Raw genomic sequence first — 17,372 nt, forward strand, 5'->3', positions numbered from 1 at the left:
ATTGTGGTGTGACGGGGCGCATGTGCTTCGGTTTGCAAGAGAAATTGCTTGGATGGTATGTGCATAGTTTGGGAATGTGTGTTTGTAAGTCTGTTTGGAAATTCTTTACTCACTGGTCTGTTCTTCAAAACAAGGCTGCTAGCTAGGGCAGGCCAGGAGGAGACAGGGCTGGGGAAAGGTCATGTCTCTGGGGCCAGGAAGTAGTTTCCGTTTTGGCTCTTCCCAGTGGAGCTGGGCTTCCAGGTTCTAACAATCCTCCAACAAGTCTTGCCGCACAGAGACACACTGGGATAACACATCTTCCCTGATGACCCACTTACTTCTTCATGTGACTGCCATGCTGTGGAAGCAAGGATGGTGAAACCTGCCTAGTCTGTATGTCACCAAGGAGGAACGGGTCCCATGGCTGTGCCTAGCTAGATTCCTTCACTTAAGGAGAGCAGAAATTTACTGGGGAGTAAAGCATTTCTATTTCTTCTCTCAGATGCAGGAGGCCAGCTAACTTGGGGATATAAAGAAGCAATATATTACTGGGTGGACCAACACTCCTCTCCACAGCTTCTGACTAGGACAGGAGGACCCTTTGGAAGATGCAACTGTCAAGGGCACCCACCACAGAAGAAAACAGATGGACCTTGTAATGTCTGGTGAATGTAGGTGTGTGCTAGAGTGGCTGCCGTACACATCTCTAGCAAATCCCTTTCTCAGAAGACTGGCAAATTGGCCATTCCTTACTGAGTGTGCTAGGAAACCCAATGGCACCACTGGGGACACATGCCAGGGAAACACACTTGCACAGCCACTAGTCCAGGGAAGCGAGAGACACTCACATGCTTGTAGAGGAGGGCCTGGATGAAACAAACAAGGAACTGTGTTGCCTGGGGGGCCTGGTCCTGTCCATACAGAACTTGGCCGACATCCACAGTGAGCCATTCCCTTTCTTGGGCTACAGGGTTGTAGGCAGGAGGGATCTATTAGCCTTTGCATCTAGGGTAAGGCTGTATTGAACTTATGAGGAATAAAAGAGATTTGGGGTCAGCATTACTTTGTCTTTGTGAAAAATGCGAGGGAAAGAACACCTAATTCAGACACCTTCCTTAAGGAAGTGGCAGATACTGTGAAAATAATCTTTAAGGTCAGGATGTTGAGGGTGGCTGCTCCCAGTGACTCAAAAGGTGGTTTAGTTAATGCCTTCGACACTACTTTCAAATTCCAGCTTAGAACCCTCCAGACAAGAGGTAGGTCAAGCAGGGAAACAGTCTGAAGGAACATCCTAACATGAGGTTGGGCTCCTCTCTGAAACCTTTAGAATATACCTCAGAACCAAGGCTTGCCTTCTCAGGGTGTTAAACCTAAGCCTGCAGACTTGGCCTATCCTTTGGGCTTGCAGGTACATAAGATGCATCCTGCTTCCTTGGGAAGAAGCATTGGACCTGGTTCCTTAGCAAGCAAGTCTCTCTATTTGGTCCCTCTTATGGGGAATAGGGGTGAAGGCTGGGACTTTAGTCATTTCTGTCTGGAGTAGATCCCACCATGCTGGCTTTCCCAGGATCCAGTCCTGGGAAAGTATGAGTATGACAAACTTCAGTGGGATATCTCGTGGGATCTGTGTCTACATGAAGGAGCGCTTAGCACTCCTCATCTCTAACAAGGAAAACATCCCTGGATTTGGGCCTGGAAGAATGATCCTTGGCCAGAGACACCTTTTAGTCCTTCCATCACTTGAGGGTTGTTTTATGCATCATCTGGAACATGGCTACTTCCAGGAACCTCAGCATGGCCCTCTGAGGAAGAAGGGAGAGATTGCCCCTTCGAAATGGCCCATCTGCTGGAGCCAGAAAAGGAGATGGTAGGACACTCTGTTCCTCTGGGACTTCTTTTGTGTAAGGAAAGGAAAGAAGTTTCAAGTCCAGGAGCCTTGGATTCTCTGGAGGGATAGCAGGAGGAGCCCTGGGAAACAGGATGTCTAGATACAGAGATGGAAGAGGTGAGGGGCTCCCCTCTCCAGGTATTCCCTGAGAATAGCCACAGTCTCCAACTGCTGGGAGGTGGTGTGGAATAGAAGCCCCAGGACCCAGACAAGCCTGGTACGATCCTTGACAGGGCATTGGGAGAGAAGGACTAGTCAACTAGTAGGGTGATGTACAGCTAAGAGGCTGCCCTGCCTCCAGAGGGGCCCTGTCAAAGGGGTGGGGCCCAGGGTTACCCAAAAGGAGGGTTTTCCAAGGGAATTTCTAGTATGAGTTCAACAACCTCTCTGTGCATGCTCAGGAGCTCTTTGCTGATTATTTGCAATGTACATCCAGTGAAGCATAAAGAGCTTTTGACAAAGAATGATCTGTTGTTCTGATGGTGTAAAAGGGGGAAGCACCTTTTACACCTTGAGGGGAGAAACCAGCAGGTACAGGGGCCATGCTGTCAAGCATTTCACAAGGATCCTGAAAGACCAGCTTACTCAAGCTTCTGCCACAATGCAAGATTAAACTATGCAACAACAATATGCCACAGTTGTCACATATGATCCTTGTTTTAAAAACACCAACATTTTTGGTATGGGTGTAATAAATTTAGTCCTTGACTCAGATAGTGCTACAAGATTCTGTCTTGGTCAGATTGATCCTGGTATGACTGAACAAACCAAAGTTTAAGGCAGGGGTGAGCAATCTGGTGTCTCCAACTGTTTTGGATTATGTCTCTTATACTTTGGTCAGGCTACATAGTCTAAATATTTTGGACCTCGTAGCTTCAGTAGTTATTTAAGGTGCTTAATTTTGGTTTTTAAATTTCCCTTGTGAAATGTTATGTTTTATTCAGTATTTCATGATTGTTTAAAAACTGCCCAGAGTGTGTTTGCTATTGGACAATATAGAATAAAATTAACCATCATCATCTCCCACCAGATCTGGCCACCATGGCAAATGATAAGGAATTGTGGGAGTTGTAGTCCAAAATCTCTGAAGGACCAGAATCCCCCTGGGTTTGGACATAAAGAGGACTTTTTGGTTCATTCAGAAGTGTAAGCAAGTGCTTCTGATCAACTTCTTTCCACTGCACTAGAGGAAGAGAGGGCCAGGCTGGAGCATGAGTGCCTGAGGTTGGTTAAGAAAGCAAAATTATGGTTTACTTTATGTGTGAAATATGGTTATGCAGGTTGCTAGGTTACTATAGACTAGCAACCTAAATTGTATTAAGCACTATCATGTTATTCAATCTAAGTAAATATTATGGAAATATTTTTATAAGTATAATGCATATTGAAAGAAAAACCAACAAGAAAACTTAACTTGCACTTATTCTGGATCAGTTCTATGGACTTCAATGATGACTCATCAGCATAAATGCAAATAACATATGGACCTATTCGATTTGTCATAGCAGGACATGCTTTAGTTGTCAACCTTTATAAAAACCTGCAACCACTGACTCCAACATAGTTTACAGTATCACAAACATGGAGTGGGCTTAATAGCTAATGCTGCTATACCTGAGAGCAGTGGTTTTATCTAGCTGCAGTCATCATAGTCATTCACACCATTACTTCAATAACTTCCATTAGAATGTCTGCTTATTAATACAAAAATATATAAAACACCAGTGGCACAGCCAAGAAAGAGACACAAGCTGATTGTGGCTATCTGCATGCTTGCTGGAGTTCTGCAACATCAGATGCCAAAAATTCTGTAGAATACAGAATTCTTAGATGCAACAGCAGCATAGCTTCCAACTGCCAAATGACCCATCAAGGCAGTAACATTTTCCATATGCTTGATGGAAAAACAAAAATAGAATTAGAACTGTGCACTCAGGACTGCATAGGAATGAGCCTGTGGGGCTGGTCAAATGCCAATTAAAATCATTTCGGTTCTGATCAAAACTAAAATATTAAATAATTGAAAAATTACAATGCAGGTTTGTGTGCATGTGAGAAGACCATGTGTGTTCAGTTCTAGTTGCAATACTACACTGATGTTAAGTTGCTAATATGGTTCTAGTATTCTGTAAAATTTCAGCTGAATAGATGGGTTTTCTACCTTGCAAAACATCAAAGCTTTTGAAAGAATAATAAAACCTTTTCACATATAGTAACACTTAAAACAAATTACACTTTTATTTTAAAACTACCTGAAAGTGTCTGTAAGGAGGCAGCATAAGTGACAAGACCAGAAATGACAAACACTGACATGTCTTATCCACAGCAGAGAATCTAATATTTTGAGACTACAACTTTGCCTAGTCCAGCTAGAACAGGCAAAGTGCTACAGGAAAGGGTGTGAATTGCTGTCACGAAAGCATCAGTGGGAACTTGCATAATTAAATGATACCACCCAAAATGTGTTCTTAATTGTCACAGGCATGGAAAGTAAATAAACACACCTCATGTCAAATAGCAATAGTACTCTGAATTGGGACTGGAATGGACTGTGGCAACCTTCAGGAAGACAGGAGCAGATACCTCTTGCAGTCCAAGGAAGGACTGTGAGAGGAATTAAGATTTTTGTAACAATGCTGATCAGCTTGGTCATAGAATCATGGTTCTCCTCAGGGATGGGGAGTAATTGCTGTATGGAATGACATCCAGAAACCAGGTCAAATTTGATTGGATCATGTGAAGCAGAGGTAAACCATGTGCCCTCAGACAGCTTCACAGGCATCAAGCAAGGTGTCTTTACCCTCCTAGTTTAAAAAAAAACAAAACCACTTTTTTTTAAAGCTAACACTTGGGATCACTTCAAAGTAACATGAAGGCCTATGCTGCTACTGGCCTTAATTCCCATGCAGACTTCTGGGCCACGTTTGGGGTTCAGAGGCATTCTTAGGAAAGAAAAATGGTGACGGTCCGTAGGCCAATTCTTTCCTCTGCAGTTCCCTAGGTCACACAGAAAAAAGAAAGAAGGGGGAAGAAAAAGAGAATCCTGTCTGAAAAGTGAGCGAAGGCACCAGAACAAGCAATTGGAGGACTAAGAAGGGCAGCAAGAAGCTAGCTAGGGCTGGCAGATTGAACTGGGTGCAATCTGGGGGTTGTGCAAGATGGTGCACTTGTACATCTGAATGAATGGGGCTGCAAGTACGTAAGAAAGAGGGAGAGAGAAGGGGTTTTGATGAAGATTTTGGAGCAAAGTGTGGGCTCACATCTTGTAGTGAGGAGGAAATGGGAATGTCTGTCTCTGCACATATACAGGGTATGTGTGCTATACATAAGCTGTGTTGCTACTGAAAACCACGGATTTGTAAGAACTGCTTAGTGTGTTGGGGCTCAAAGCATGGCACCTCTACCTCATACTTAGTCTCTGAGTCAGTCACTTGTCCTTTATAAGATGCCATACCTCCCATGGCTGCCATACTGTGGTGGTGCTCAGGACAGTTCTTAAACTGCCAAATATAGCTACCCACAGGTACCAGAAAGTTGCCAAGCCTTATTTAGGGACTGCAGTTGGAGGGAAAAACGGAAAGGGTAAAGGTGTCTGTGGTCATTGGACATTAGAGAAGGCAATTCCAAGACAAGAGGAAGGGATGGGGGGTGGATGAAGGGCAGAAAGTGAAAGATTGATTCATGCTCATGAATTTATTTCTATGTGAACACTTGCAACATCTTTCTTAGGCCCATCTCTGTAAACACTGTGTAAACATTCACAAAGAACACCAAAGGATGCACATTTCTACTCGTAAATTACATGCAGCGGAGAAACAGCAAACTGTTTCATATCAATAATCTAATATCTTATCTCTGCACATGGTTTCTGAAAATTCAGCTGGCACTTCAGTAAGGGTTTAGGGGGAAAGAAAGAAACTGACCTGATTTCATAGAACTTATCTCAGTAGAAATGGTAGTTTTTACTTCCAGTTCATTTGAATAAAACAATCCTGTATGACACTAAGCTGGGCAAAAGGGCGCTCAGGATGTTGTGCTACGACACTATTCCAAATACAGGAAGCAAGTGAGGATACAGTCCTTGCCCCAAAGGGTTGGCACTATTGCAGTATTGTTGGCCATACGATCAACACTGGAGGTGGGGCCATGCCGCTGTGCAGAGCACACCCATTGGTGCATGGCAAAGTGTTGCAGAAGTAAGTAAATATCCAAACTGGAAACAGCTCATCTGTATACCGTAAGACCAGCTCCCACAGAGTCATGTGTATTCATACGGAAATGTACAGATTGGATAGATAACTGGCTTCCTACTGCTAGAATGTTACAGCAGTCGACAAGCAGCAAAGCAGAATGTAGTCATCCTGCCTATAGCACATAGGATAATGTTAGCGCCCCGTTCCGTGAACGACTGTTTTGATTTTAGCTTCTTAAGATCAGTGTATATGGATAGAGGGAGATTCAGCAAGGGATCCTTGTTTTATTAGCAACACCGCAGAGTTCCTGGGACTCCTACACACACGCATGCATGCCCACACACACACACACACACACACACACCCTTTCTGGCACCTCATTAAAAAAAGAAAAGATAACATAAAACTACAATGGTCCTAGAATCATTAGTTTAACTCAACAAATATCTTTTCGGTATGGAACATTGATAATTAAAGTCAGTTTGTAAAGGTGGCAATACCTGAACCTTAAAAGCAAACAACAGAAACAAGTACCTTAATATGCAATGGCAACATGAAAGAGGAATTCATAATGTTCAAGTATATAACCTAGCATTTCCCACTGATGCAGCTACTTACATCAAACAAATTTTCTATGTACATTTCTTCATTGACCTTCTCTCGGAGAATATCTTGATTTTGACGAACAAACATAATGTAAGTATCTGCCAGATCCATCCCTGGTTTCTGTGAGAGGGAGAGGGAGAGAGGGAGGGAGGTGGGGAGAGAGAGGAGGAGAGCAGGAGGTGAAGGGCAGAGGTATAACTTGCCGTGTTAGATAGCCTTATTTTTTCATATACATAAAAATTATACAAATACAAACATGCACACATATACACATTAGTTATCTCATCCAAAGTTCATTTCACGTTTGAAAGTGATTTAGAGCAAATCTATAAAATTTAAATTTGATGAACGTGAAGCCTGCTTCTTATAATGGAAGCTGACTCGGGCCTATTTTGAAAGAGTTTTTTGTAATATATACAGTAATCTATGTTTCAAGCATCACTGGTATATATTTACTTTCCAGATGTGTATTTTGCAGGTGTTGACACAGAGAGGCAATAATACAGAAAGAAAAAATACCAGTGCACAGTAGTGAGAGAAAGATGGCATATTGATTATGAATGAATAGGCTTCTGTAAATAGCATGAGGAGTTACATGCGCAATACTATGAGAAAAAATATTAAAGTCCATTATATTTACTCATCCATACATACACAGTTGTGGTCTGCAGCCTGGATGTATAGTAGCATAGCATGGATATGAAAACAAAAGATGGATACATTACAAGTCAAGAAAACACACAATACTTTTGACTGCTCTCCCTCCTTCCCTTCCCCACTTGGTTTTGATCCTGAAATCAGCCCTGGTTTGCATCTGATGAATTCATGAAATGGTTTGGAAAAGGAGCCTTTGGAAAACCCCAAAGACTCACTTTCATTATTACTTTATTTCCAAAATCTGAAAATAATGGAAATCTGAAAATCTTCTACTTGCTGGTAGGAAGAAGACCCCAAGGAAAGGAGCTATTCAATGCTATAAGTGAATTAACCACAAATGGACAGACAGTGTGACTTTGGAAAAGGTTTTAAAATTAAAAGTCAGAAGATCCGGAAGGAGAATGAGGAAAACTAGAAGGAGGCAGACAAGCCTATCATCTTTGGCTCATAGCTGGTAAGTAACCCAGAAATGCAAATGGAAATGCCTGTTAAATAGTATGATGCAGAAAAGCAAGGCAAGTTACACCATACATTTTTATTGTCCGACTAAGCTCCTGCTTGCAAGGAGAAATTCGATATGCAACCCAGTGATTCTCCAACACAGTAAATATGCTCATGAACACACTTGTACAATCATGTGAGTGCTACAGACAGTACTGATGCCAAAGTTAACTCCGAAAGAAACTATGGAAGGATCATGCTTTTGTCTGGTATAACATTCCCATAATGCTGACTTTCCTAAGGAACAAGATGTGAGGTAGTTTGAAATGCAGTACTGAAACATCACAGAAAATGGTAAGAGTGAAAATAACTGAAAACTTGTGGGAGCGGATGGGGAAATCAGTGAAGAAAAACCTGCCACCCACAACTTTCCTTGGTGAGGAATAATAGCTGATCCAGAAAGCAAGAAGAGCTACCGTGGTATGTTTTGTTTCTATACAGACTATTGCAAGAGAAACTAATAGATGGCTAGGTAAAGGTTACACCCACTTGCTGTCATGCCAGTTCTGTGTTCCAACGTTTCTCTCAAGAATCTGGATGTAATTTTTCACTGCATAGCTCAAACTTAGAAATAGCAGTTTGGTGAAGATTGACACCACTGAATGTGTCAATTACATCTGTTAACTTGGAGGTGTTAAATGAAACAATATTAGAACATGAATTTGCTAAACACCATTTGTTATCAACGATGTCGTTTTTACTAATTTTATTTAAATTTAAATCCTTAATTTTCTTTAAGAATTGAAGAATACCTGCTCTCCCCAGTAAATAAATAAACAAACAAATAAATGTCTAGGTCAGCAATCTTGCTTCTGTTTTTGCTAAATTCACATCATTAGAATAATTCTAAAAGTCTGTCAGACATGGTGCTCAGTGAGCTTCAACTATTTGTTATTTTCATTTAAGACAGTATAAACATATTTTTCCTTTTGACTTCTATATGTGCTGATCACGAATCTTTGGGGCTGAAATTTATAGCAGACCACTAAAATATAAATTTGTAGGATGCAACTTGTCGGCATTTGTATATACTTTGATTCACTATTTGTTTTCTACTTTTAAGGCACATAATCCCTTAATCATGTCTTAAAAGGATGTCAGGGAACGTTGGGACTGAAGGTTCATCCCTCCCAGCTGATTTCTTATCAAGTATCAATTCTTTTGCCCTTTTCAAGTTGAACTTCTTGTCAGCGCCAATCAATATAATCATATTTGGAGGAATGTCCCCATCCGTGTACTCTTGCCCAGACTCTCAGATCTTCCTGAGGTCCTTGTTTGGAAGGCATCTCTGAAGGAGTTTAGAAGAGTAGCTACCCAGGGAAGGGCTTCTACAATAGCATGCTGGCTTTGGAATCCGCTCCCCAGGGAGGTGTGCCTGGCACCAATGCTTTATTCTTTTCAGTGGCAGGCCAAAACCTTTTTATTTACCTATTATTTTAAGGGTCGATTATTTTATCCTATAGTTGAGTTGTTTTATTGTATATGATGGTTGTATTTTAATGTTCTGTTACACTCTGATTGTAAGCCATCTTGAGATCCACCTGGATAAAGACAGGATAGAAATGTTTTAAATATATTAACTACAGAATGCTAGTTAGCCATGGTTAAGGACTCCACTGATGCAAGACTTAACTACAGTTAATAGCAGGCAGGGAGAATTCACACTGGAGAAGTGAGCGAAAGGGATTCCATAGCTAACTCTTTTAACCATAGCTAAAGGGATCAGGAACATTGTGTGTCTTACTGCATTTACAGAGGTCCCTATTTCAGCACATTAAAAATGTACATTATGTCACAATGTCTTTGGGGCCAGAACAAAGCCACCTTTGTGCTTTGTACTGAACTCAGTATATCTAACAACTAATGTTTAAAGTTAAGGTGAAGCAATATTTCAACATTACAGTTTTATCCCGACATTTTCAGGATACTCCACAACAGTAAAAAATTAAAAACTGTAGTGGATAAACATCACCCATTAAAGGTGTTTTTGAGTTAATATTATACTGAAGAATAATTCTTCCCAACAAGTCACTCTAATAGCTCTGTGAAAAATTGCTTTCAAATTAGGTTTCTAGATAGAAAAATATATATTGTGAAAACAGTCAGTTCTTGGAGTGTGGGGGAAATTCCCATTAGCAATCTTTCTCCCTTTTCTTGGAGATGTTTACCTAATTTGTGACATATGGGAATTTCACACCTAGTGAATATATTTTCATGTAGCTTGTGGCATGAGACTCTAATCATTAGAAGAATATACACAGTAAGATAACTGCAACAGCTGGTGACATTTACCAATTAGAATTGCAGTTCTTTAAAACACTTTATCCTTTTTTCCCCCTCCAGTGTACACAGGGTAATTATCTCTGATAAATTGCTAAAAAATCTAATTTTCCTCTTAAATAGTTTTACTTACTGTACATACATGCCTGGATAAATGTGATTCATTCTCCAAAGAACTTACAATGGCAAATCTCTCCATTTTAAAGTTAATGAAGCTAGATTAATCAGCTAATTAAGAACCATTAAAACTCTATAAAAGTTTCCTTAAAGTGGATGCACTTTCAGTAATATAAATTTATTCACTTTTAAATTTTAAAACAAGCTTTCTTGTCACTATAAACTATCTTCAACTTTATTTAGAAAGCTTTTTTTTAATGGATTCATTTACAAATCGAAGATTTAACCAGATGCTTTGTTATTCAGTTCAGGATCATGCATTTTAGGATCTGAGAGTGGAAAAAAGTCTATAGCTGTTCCATATAAAGTGATTTATGATTACTGAAGAAAGATTGGAAGAAGGGATATCCACACAAAGAACAGAATTGCATGTGTGTCCAGAGCTTTGCCAGATGTTTTCATATTATTGTTCATTCCACAAGCTGTGTGTTATATAAATGCACCTGGCTGAATCTTGAGCTTACACACACCCACTTGGACACAGCTTCAGGGACATTGGAAGCATCACTAAGGATAAGGTTATCAATGGCCACTACTCATGATGGTTATATGCAACCTCTAGGATCAGAAATAGCATGCATTTGAACACCATTTGCTGGGACACAAAAGAGGAAAAAGGCGATTGTCCTCACGTTCTGCTTGTGAGCTTCCCGTAGGTCCTGAGACCATTTGGTAGCGGACGGTATACAAAAGTTTTAAATAAATAAACAAATAATCTTGTTGACCACTGCGGGAAACAGGATGCTTGCCTGTATAAGCATGCAAACAGCAGTTGCTAAGCAACAATGTGAGAAAGCTTTCCTATCTGTGGGCTTCCCATGGGTCTCTGCTTTACTGCACTTAGAAACAGGATGCTGGACTAGATAGCCTCTGGTCTTATCCAACTTTCATGTTCCTATGCTTGTGGATTAACCATAACTGATTTTTCATTACTTTTGGAAAGGACAAAATATAAATAGCATACTTTGTGGCTATTAACAAGCCAGGATCGTAAACAAAGTTTGATCTTAGCTTTTTAAAACAAACCACAGATTAAAACAATCCAAGTTCGTCCTTTTTAAAGGCAACAATACACCATAATCTTAAACAAAATGTAGATATTCCCTTCTGAGCCTTTTTCCTGTTTGTCTAGTCCAGTTTTTGGATTCTCGCATGATGTTGTCTATTTTCATAACAATGCTGTGAGATCAATTAGACTAAGATGTAGTCACTTTCCCAAAGTCAATAAAGGCCAAACTATATGTGATCCTCCTTGCACTCGAAGTATAACATCAGTTTATAAAATTTACTCAAGGCAAAGCTGCCAAAGAAGAGATAAATTTGAAACAAATAGTAAGGAAATGTAGTTATTGGCCTTTGCTATTGTGATTGCCCTATCCCAAGACAGTTTTCCTCTTGTTAGGTTCTAGACTTCTGCTTGGAATCTGTAATCCACAGGAAATAGTATGAGGAAAGTGGAGAATAAAACAAACAGGGCTTTTCTACACAAGGTAGTTAATCATTGTATCTACTTTTGGTGTTGTTGTAACATTGATATCCTAGCTCTATACAAACTAATGTGGTGATAAATGGAGGAAATATAAACATCAAAAAATTGTTACAAGCCACAGTAAGACCTGCAATCCGGTACAGGCAGTCCCAGAGTTATAAGCATCTGAGTTACAAAGAACACATACTTTGAAATGAACTGCCATAAAGCCTATTAATTTTTTAAAAAGTACTGTGCAAATTGTCCATAGAGAAAGAGGAAGCAAAGAGATAGGGATGGAGGCCTCCAAAGCATGCCTTCCTGTCCCATTCATCCAAAGGGGGAAATTCCTTTGGCATTTTCTTACAGCAAAGAGTGAGCTTAGGTGGGGAGGGTAGCTTAGAGATATTTGCAGTTTTTCCACTTTCATGGGGGTCCTGCACCCCTAACCCTGTGAATCTGGAGGGTGAAATATACACAATCTGACTTACAAACAAATTCAGTTTAAAGACAAATTTCCAGTTTCTCAGGAATGTAACTTGTTTGAAACCCAAGGACTGTACATAGTCCCTGGGCATTTTATATGTGAATTAAGTCACAGAGTGACTTAGGGCATCATACTTAATACAATTTTTATATATAGCAATTTATTACTGATGTTCAACAGGTTCCATGTTGTGAGCCTTTTGATGCCTTTTTTTTACAAAAATACAGGATGCGTCACAGTACACTTAACAAAAATAGCTGGCAGTGGGCTAAAAAATAGCTGGCAGTGTGGCCTGGGGCAGGGCTGGATTGGAGCTCCCTCCCCCTCCCTCCCTGGAACACCTACCATGTCGTGCTGCCGTTGCCGCTGCTGTTGCTACGCCAGACCTGAGGCGTGCCGCTGACCTGGAGGCCAGCTGATGCCGCTCCCTTGGCCACCGCTGGCCCACCCCGGGGACGGAGGACACCAGGACCACGCCAGGGCCACGCCAGGGCCGCCATCGACAGTGCAGAGGAGGGTGCCGCCATCTCGCTGCCTGGCAGGTTTCCGCACCCCTCTCTGCTCCCCCCTCGCCGGCGTCGGTGAGAGCAACACTGGATTGGGGCAGGGCGCGTGGGCGAGCGCCGGCTTAACCCACCGGACATGGCCTGGGGCTGGCGGCTGAAGGGCGACGGCTGAAGGGTGACGGCCAAAGGGCGGTTGCTGCCGCTTGTGGCCGTTCATGGCTGGGCCGGCAGGGGGCTAGGGTGGTGGGTGGAATTTTGTATCGGGGGGGGGTAGATGGGGAGTTTTTACTGTTTTAAAGTTTTATTGTATTTTAATTTTGTTTTTATGGAGTCATCCCTGGCCATGTCGACGGTTGAGTTTCCTGAGGAGCGCGTGGGCGCTGCCATTGGGGTGGTCACGGGCAATGGACGTTACAGTGGTGGGGGTTTAACGTGTCCACGTAGAAGAAGGAGGGACAGATGGCTGACACCTGTCCCTCCTTCTGGTTCTACCCCCAGCCAGAGGGTTCCAGGTAGTCTTGTCAACTGCCCCTTGGGCCTCACGGTGCTGCTGCTTAATGCCAGGTTGGTCCACAATAAATCTTCCCTCATCCATGACTTGATTGGCCTGGCTTGCATTACAGAGACCTGGGCAGTGGGGGGGGGGATGTCGCCCTCTCTCAAATGTGCCCGTCTGGGTATCTGGTTCAGCACCGTCCATGCCTAGAGGGGAGGAGAGGGGGGGTCGCTTTGGTTTACCGAGCCTCCATCTCCCTCACGAGACTTCCAGTCCCTTCGAGACCAGGGCTGGAGTTCCTCTACTTGGTGTTGGGCGATCGAGACAGATTGGGGATTCTGTTGGTGTACCGTGCACCCTTCTGCCCAACAGTCTCCCTACCTGAGGTGATGGAGATCATCTTGGACCTGATGTTGAGGACCCCCAGGATGTTGGTCCTGGGGGACTTCAATCTCCATGCTGAGACTGGTCTGACCAGGGCGGCTCAGGACTTCATGGCCTCCATGACAGCCATGGGGCTGTATCAACATGTCATAGGCCTGACCCATGAACGTGGACACACTCTGGACCTGGTTTTCTCGACGGGGCAGGAAGAGGGTGGTCTGAGGGTGAGGAATTTATGTCTGACACCCCTGTCATGGTCAGATCACTTCCTCGTGAGGTTTGTGCTCGAGAGCGGCCTCTCCCTCTGTAAGGGTGCGGACCTGATTGTGTGGGTCTGCCCCCGGAGCAGGATGGATCCATATGGATTCCTGAAGGCCCTGGGGGAGTTTCCAGCTGACAAGACTGGTGCTCCTGTCGAGGCTCTGGTCGAACTATGGAATGGGGAGATGACTAGGGCTGTTGACACGATCACTCCTAAGTGTTCTTTCCCGCCAGACAGAGCCCACTCTTCCCCTTGGTATACATTTGAATTGCGGGCGATGAAGCAGGCCAGGAGATGGCTAGAGCGTAGGTGGAGGAAATCATGGGATGAATATGACCGAACACACTTAAGAGCCCATTATTGGGCCTATGCTGTGGCAGTGAGGGCGGCGAAAAAGAAATTCTTCTCCATTTCCATTGCCTCCTCAAAATGCCATCCGACGGAGCTTTTTCGGGTGGTACAAGGGCTGGTCCGTCCTGGCCCTAAGAAAGATCTGGTTCCACCCTCAAAGGCCCGCTGTGATGACTTTGCCAAGCATTTCAGGGAGAAAATTGCTCAGATTTGTCATGAACTAGACTCTACTAGTGATTCAGAGGTTTCTGGGGAGATACCAATGTCGCCATCTGGTCCAAAATTAATGGATGAATTTCAGTTATTGTGGCCTGATGATGTGGACAAGGTGCTTGGATGAGTACGTCCCACCACTTGCCTATTGGACCCTTGCCCATCTTGGTTAATAAACAATGCCAAGCATGGGATTGGGATCTGGATCTTGGAAGTGGTTAATGCTTCTCTGAGGGAGGGTCGGGTACCTGCCCCTTTAAAGGAGGCAGTAGTCCGACCGGTCCTGAAGAAAGCGTCACTGGATCCAGAGATGGCCACTAATTATAGACCAGTGGCCAACATCCCATTTCTGGGCAAGGTGTTGGAGCGGGTGGTGGCGGGACAACTCCAAGCACTCTTGGATGAAACTGATTATCTGGACCCATTTCAGTCCGGCTTCAAACCCGGGTACGGTACTGAATCTGCCTTGGTTGCCCTGTATGATGACCTGTGCAGGGAGAAGGACAGGGGGAGTGTGTCCCCGTTGGTTCTTCTGGACCTCTCAGCGGCTTTCGATACCATCGACCATGGTATCCTTCTGGATAGGCTAGCGGGATTGGGGGTCGGAGGCACTGCTTTGCAGTGGTTCCGCTCCTATCTCAATGGCCAATTCCAGAAGGTGGTGCTGGGGGACTATGGCTCTGCACCATGGCAGCTATGCCATGGAGTACCGCAGGGATCCATTTTGTCCCCTTTGCTGTTTAACGTCTACATGAAACCACTGGGAGAGGTCATCAGGAGGTGTGGGCTGCGGAATCATCAGTACGCTGATGATATCCAGCTCTACCTCTCATTCTCCACCAATCCAGGTGAGGCAGTGGCTGTGCTGAACCGGTGCCTGGCTGAGGTAATGGGCTGGATGAGGGCCAATAAACTGAAGCTCAATCCAGACAAGATGGAGGTCCTGTTGGTTGGCGGATTGGGCTTCGGGGAGGGTGAATTGAACCTAGTCCTGAATGGGGTTGCACTCCCTCTTAGGGACAAGGTCCGCAGCTTGGGAGTGCTCCTCGACCCAGAGCTTTCATTGGAAGCTCAGGTGACAGCGGTGGTGAGGAGTGCTTTCTTTCAGCTTTGGCTGATCCATCAGCTGCGCCCCTACCTGGAGAACGACTGCCTGGCGACAGTGACGCACGCGCTGGTGACTTCCCGACTTGACTTCTGTAACGCGCTCTATGTGGGGCTGCCCTTGAAGATGGTCCGGATACTTCAATTGGTTCAAAATAGAGCTGCCAGGCTGCTGACGGGGACTGGGCATTATGTTCACATGACTCCAGTCCTCTGTCAGCTTCACTGGCTTCCCATTGAAGTCTGGGCCCAATTCAAGATGTTGGTGATGACCTATAAAGCCCTTAACGGCTTGGGTCCTGGTTACCTGAAGGAGCGCTTACGTCCATATATGCCCACCCGCCCCTTGAGATCTGCGGGAGAGGCCCTTCTCCGGGAACCCTCCGTGAAGGAAATTAGGAGGGTAGGTACTCGGAGGAGGGCTTTCTCTGCGGTGGCGCCCAATCTATGGAATGCGCTCCCCAGAGAGGTCCACCTGGCGCCGTCGTTATTTGTTTTTTGGCACCAGGCGAAGACCTTTTTATTCAAATGTTATTTTAATTGTTAATATTATTTATTCATGTTATTCTTTGGCCAGGGCGACTTAATTTATATTGTTAATTTATATTGTTTTATTGAATTCTGTTTATTTATGGTTTGTGAGCCACCCCGAGGCTTCGGCAGATGGGGCAGCATAGAAGTCCCCTAAATAAATAAATAAATAAACAAACAAACAAACACAAGTAAATCTGGCTTTGGAAATGTCTGACAAATTGCCAAAGACCAGGAGAAATTGCCTGGTTTTAAGGGGAAAAGATATGTTTTTGGAAGGCATCAAAAACTGAGAATAGTTTGCTCCCACCTAATTTGTAATGGTAATAAGTTCCACAGAGTGGATGTTATGAAACATCATGGTGGACTGAACCTCCAAAATCTTGGATGCCTCTAGAAGACTGCAACAATGAACCAGGCTAGTAGGGAATCTGACAATCTCTTACACATCCTGGTCCTGAGTTGTTTAGGGCTTTGTAAACAAGTATTATACTTCACCTGGAAACGTACAGGCAGTCAGTGCATTTTCTTCAGGAGAAGTATAATATGGGATAACCTGCTCCTGTTATTAACTTTGCTGTGACGTTCTGCACACAGCTTTCAGATTAACCTTATGGAAAGTCCCAAATAAAAAATGTTGCAGTAATTCATTTCTGAGATTACCAATGCATTGGCTGTAATGGTTCTAGCTATCTCTGTCCAGAGCTGGCCATTACTGTCCTATCTGCTGGAAATGATAAGAGACACTCCTAAGCCATTGTAGATGCCATCTAGTAATGGTTATGGAACTATGAGGATCCTCAGATAAAACACCTGCTCCTTCAGGGGGAGTGTAGCCACATCCAAATGGTCAACTGACCTGGTTCCTAGACATGGGAACTACTCACCTGCAGAGCATCCATCTTGCTGGGATTCACACTCAATTTATTGGTCCTCATTGAGCCCACCACTGCATCCAGGTGCCAGTTTAGGGCTTGCACAGCCTCTTGATTTGGATGTTACAGAGAAAGTAGCCCTCTTCAGTTTTTTTAATCCCATACTAAAAGAGCGCAATTCTTCAGTCTTCCTGCTCCGCACACATCCCCATCATTCTCCATGTGTAGAAGGTGATGGTCTAAACTGGAAAGCCTCCTGTAACCCTTTGAGTTCTACAGGTGAACCAGGACACTGGAAAATGCATGGGGAGGGCAAAAGTCCACAGCTCTCTTCTCCTGAGAGCTGAGGAGGAACATGATATCCCTCTATAAGTACCTCAAAGGCTGTCACAAAGAGGAAGGTCAAGATCT

General features: G+C 43.6%; 1 protein-coding gene across 2 annotated transcripts in view; it reads right to left on the bottom strand.

The window, feature by feature from the left end:
* The window catches only part of CADPS2 (calcium dependent secretion activator 2), a 357,625-nt gene that overhangs the window by 34,362 nt on the left and 305,891 nt on the right, over nt 1-17,372 (bottom strand). For both annotated transcript variants that reach the window (XM_044422997.1, XM_044422995.1), the window contains one exon: nt 6,682-6,789. In XM_044422997.1, the coding sequence (XP_044278932.1) occupies nt 6,682-6,789 (108 nt within the window). The remainder of the gene's footprint in view (nt 1-6,681; nt 6,790-17,372) is intronic.

This window comes from Varanus komodoensis, unplaced genomic scaffold (assembly GCF_004798865.1).
Source record: "Varanus komodoensis strain SLA01 unplaced genomic scaffold, ASM479886v1 scaffold13_1, whole genome shotgun sequence".
NCBI lineage: Eukaryota > Metazoa > Chordata > Lepidosauria > Squamata > Varanidae > Varanus > Varanus komodoensis.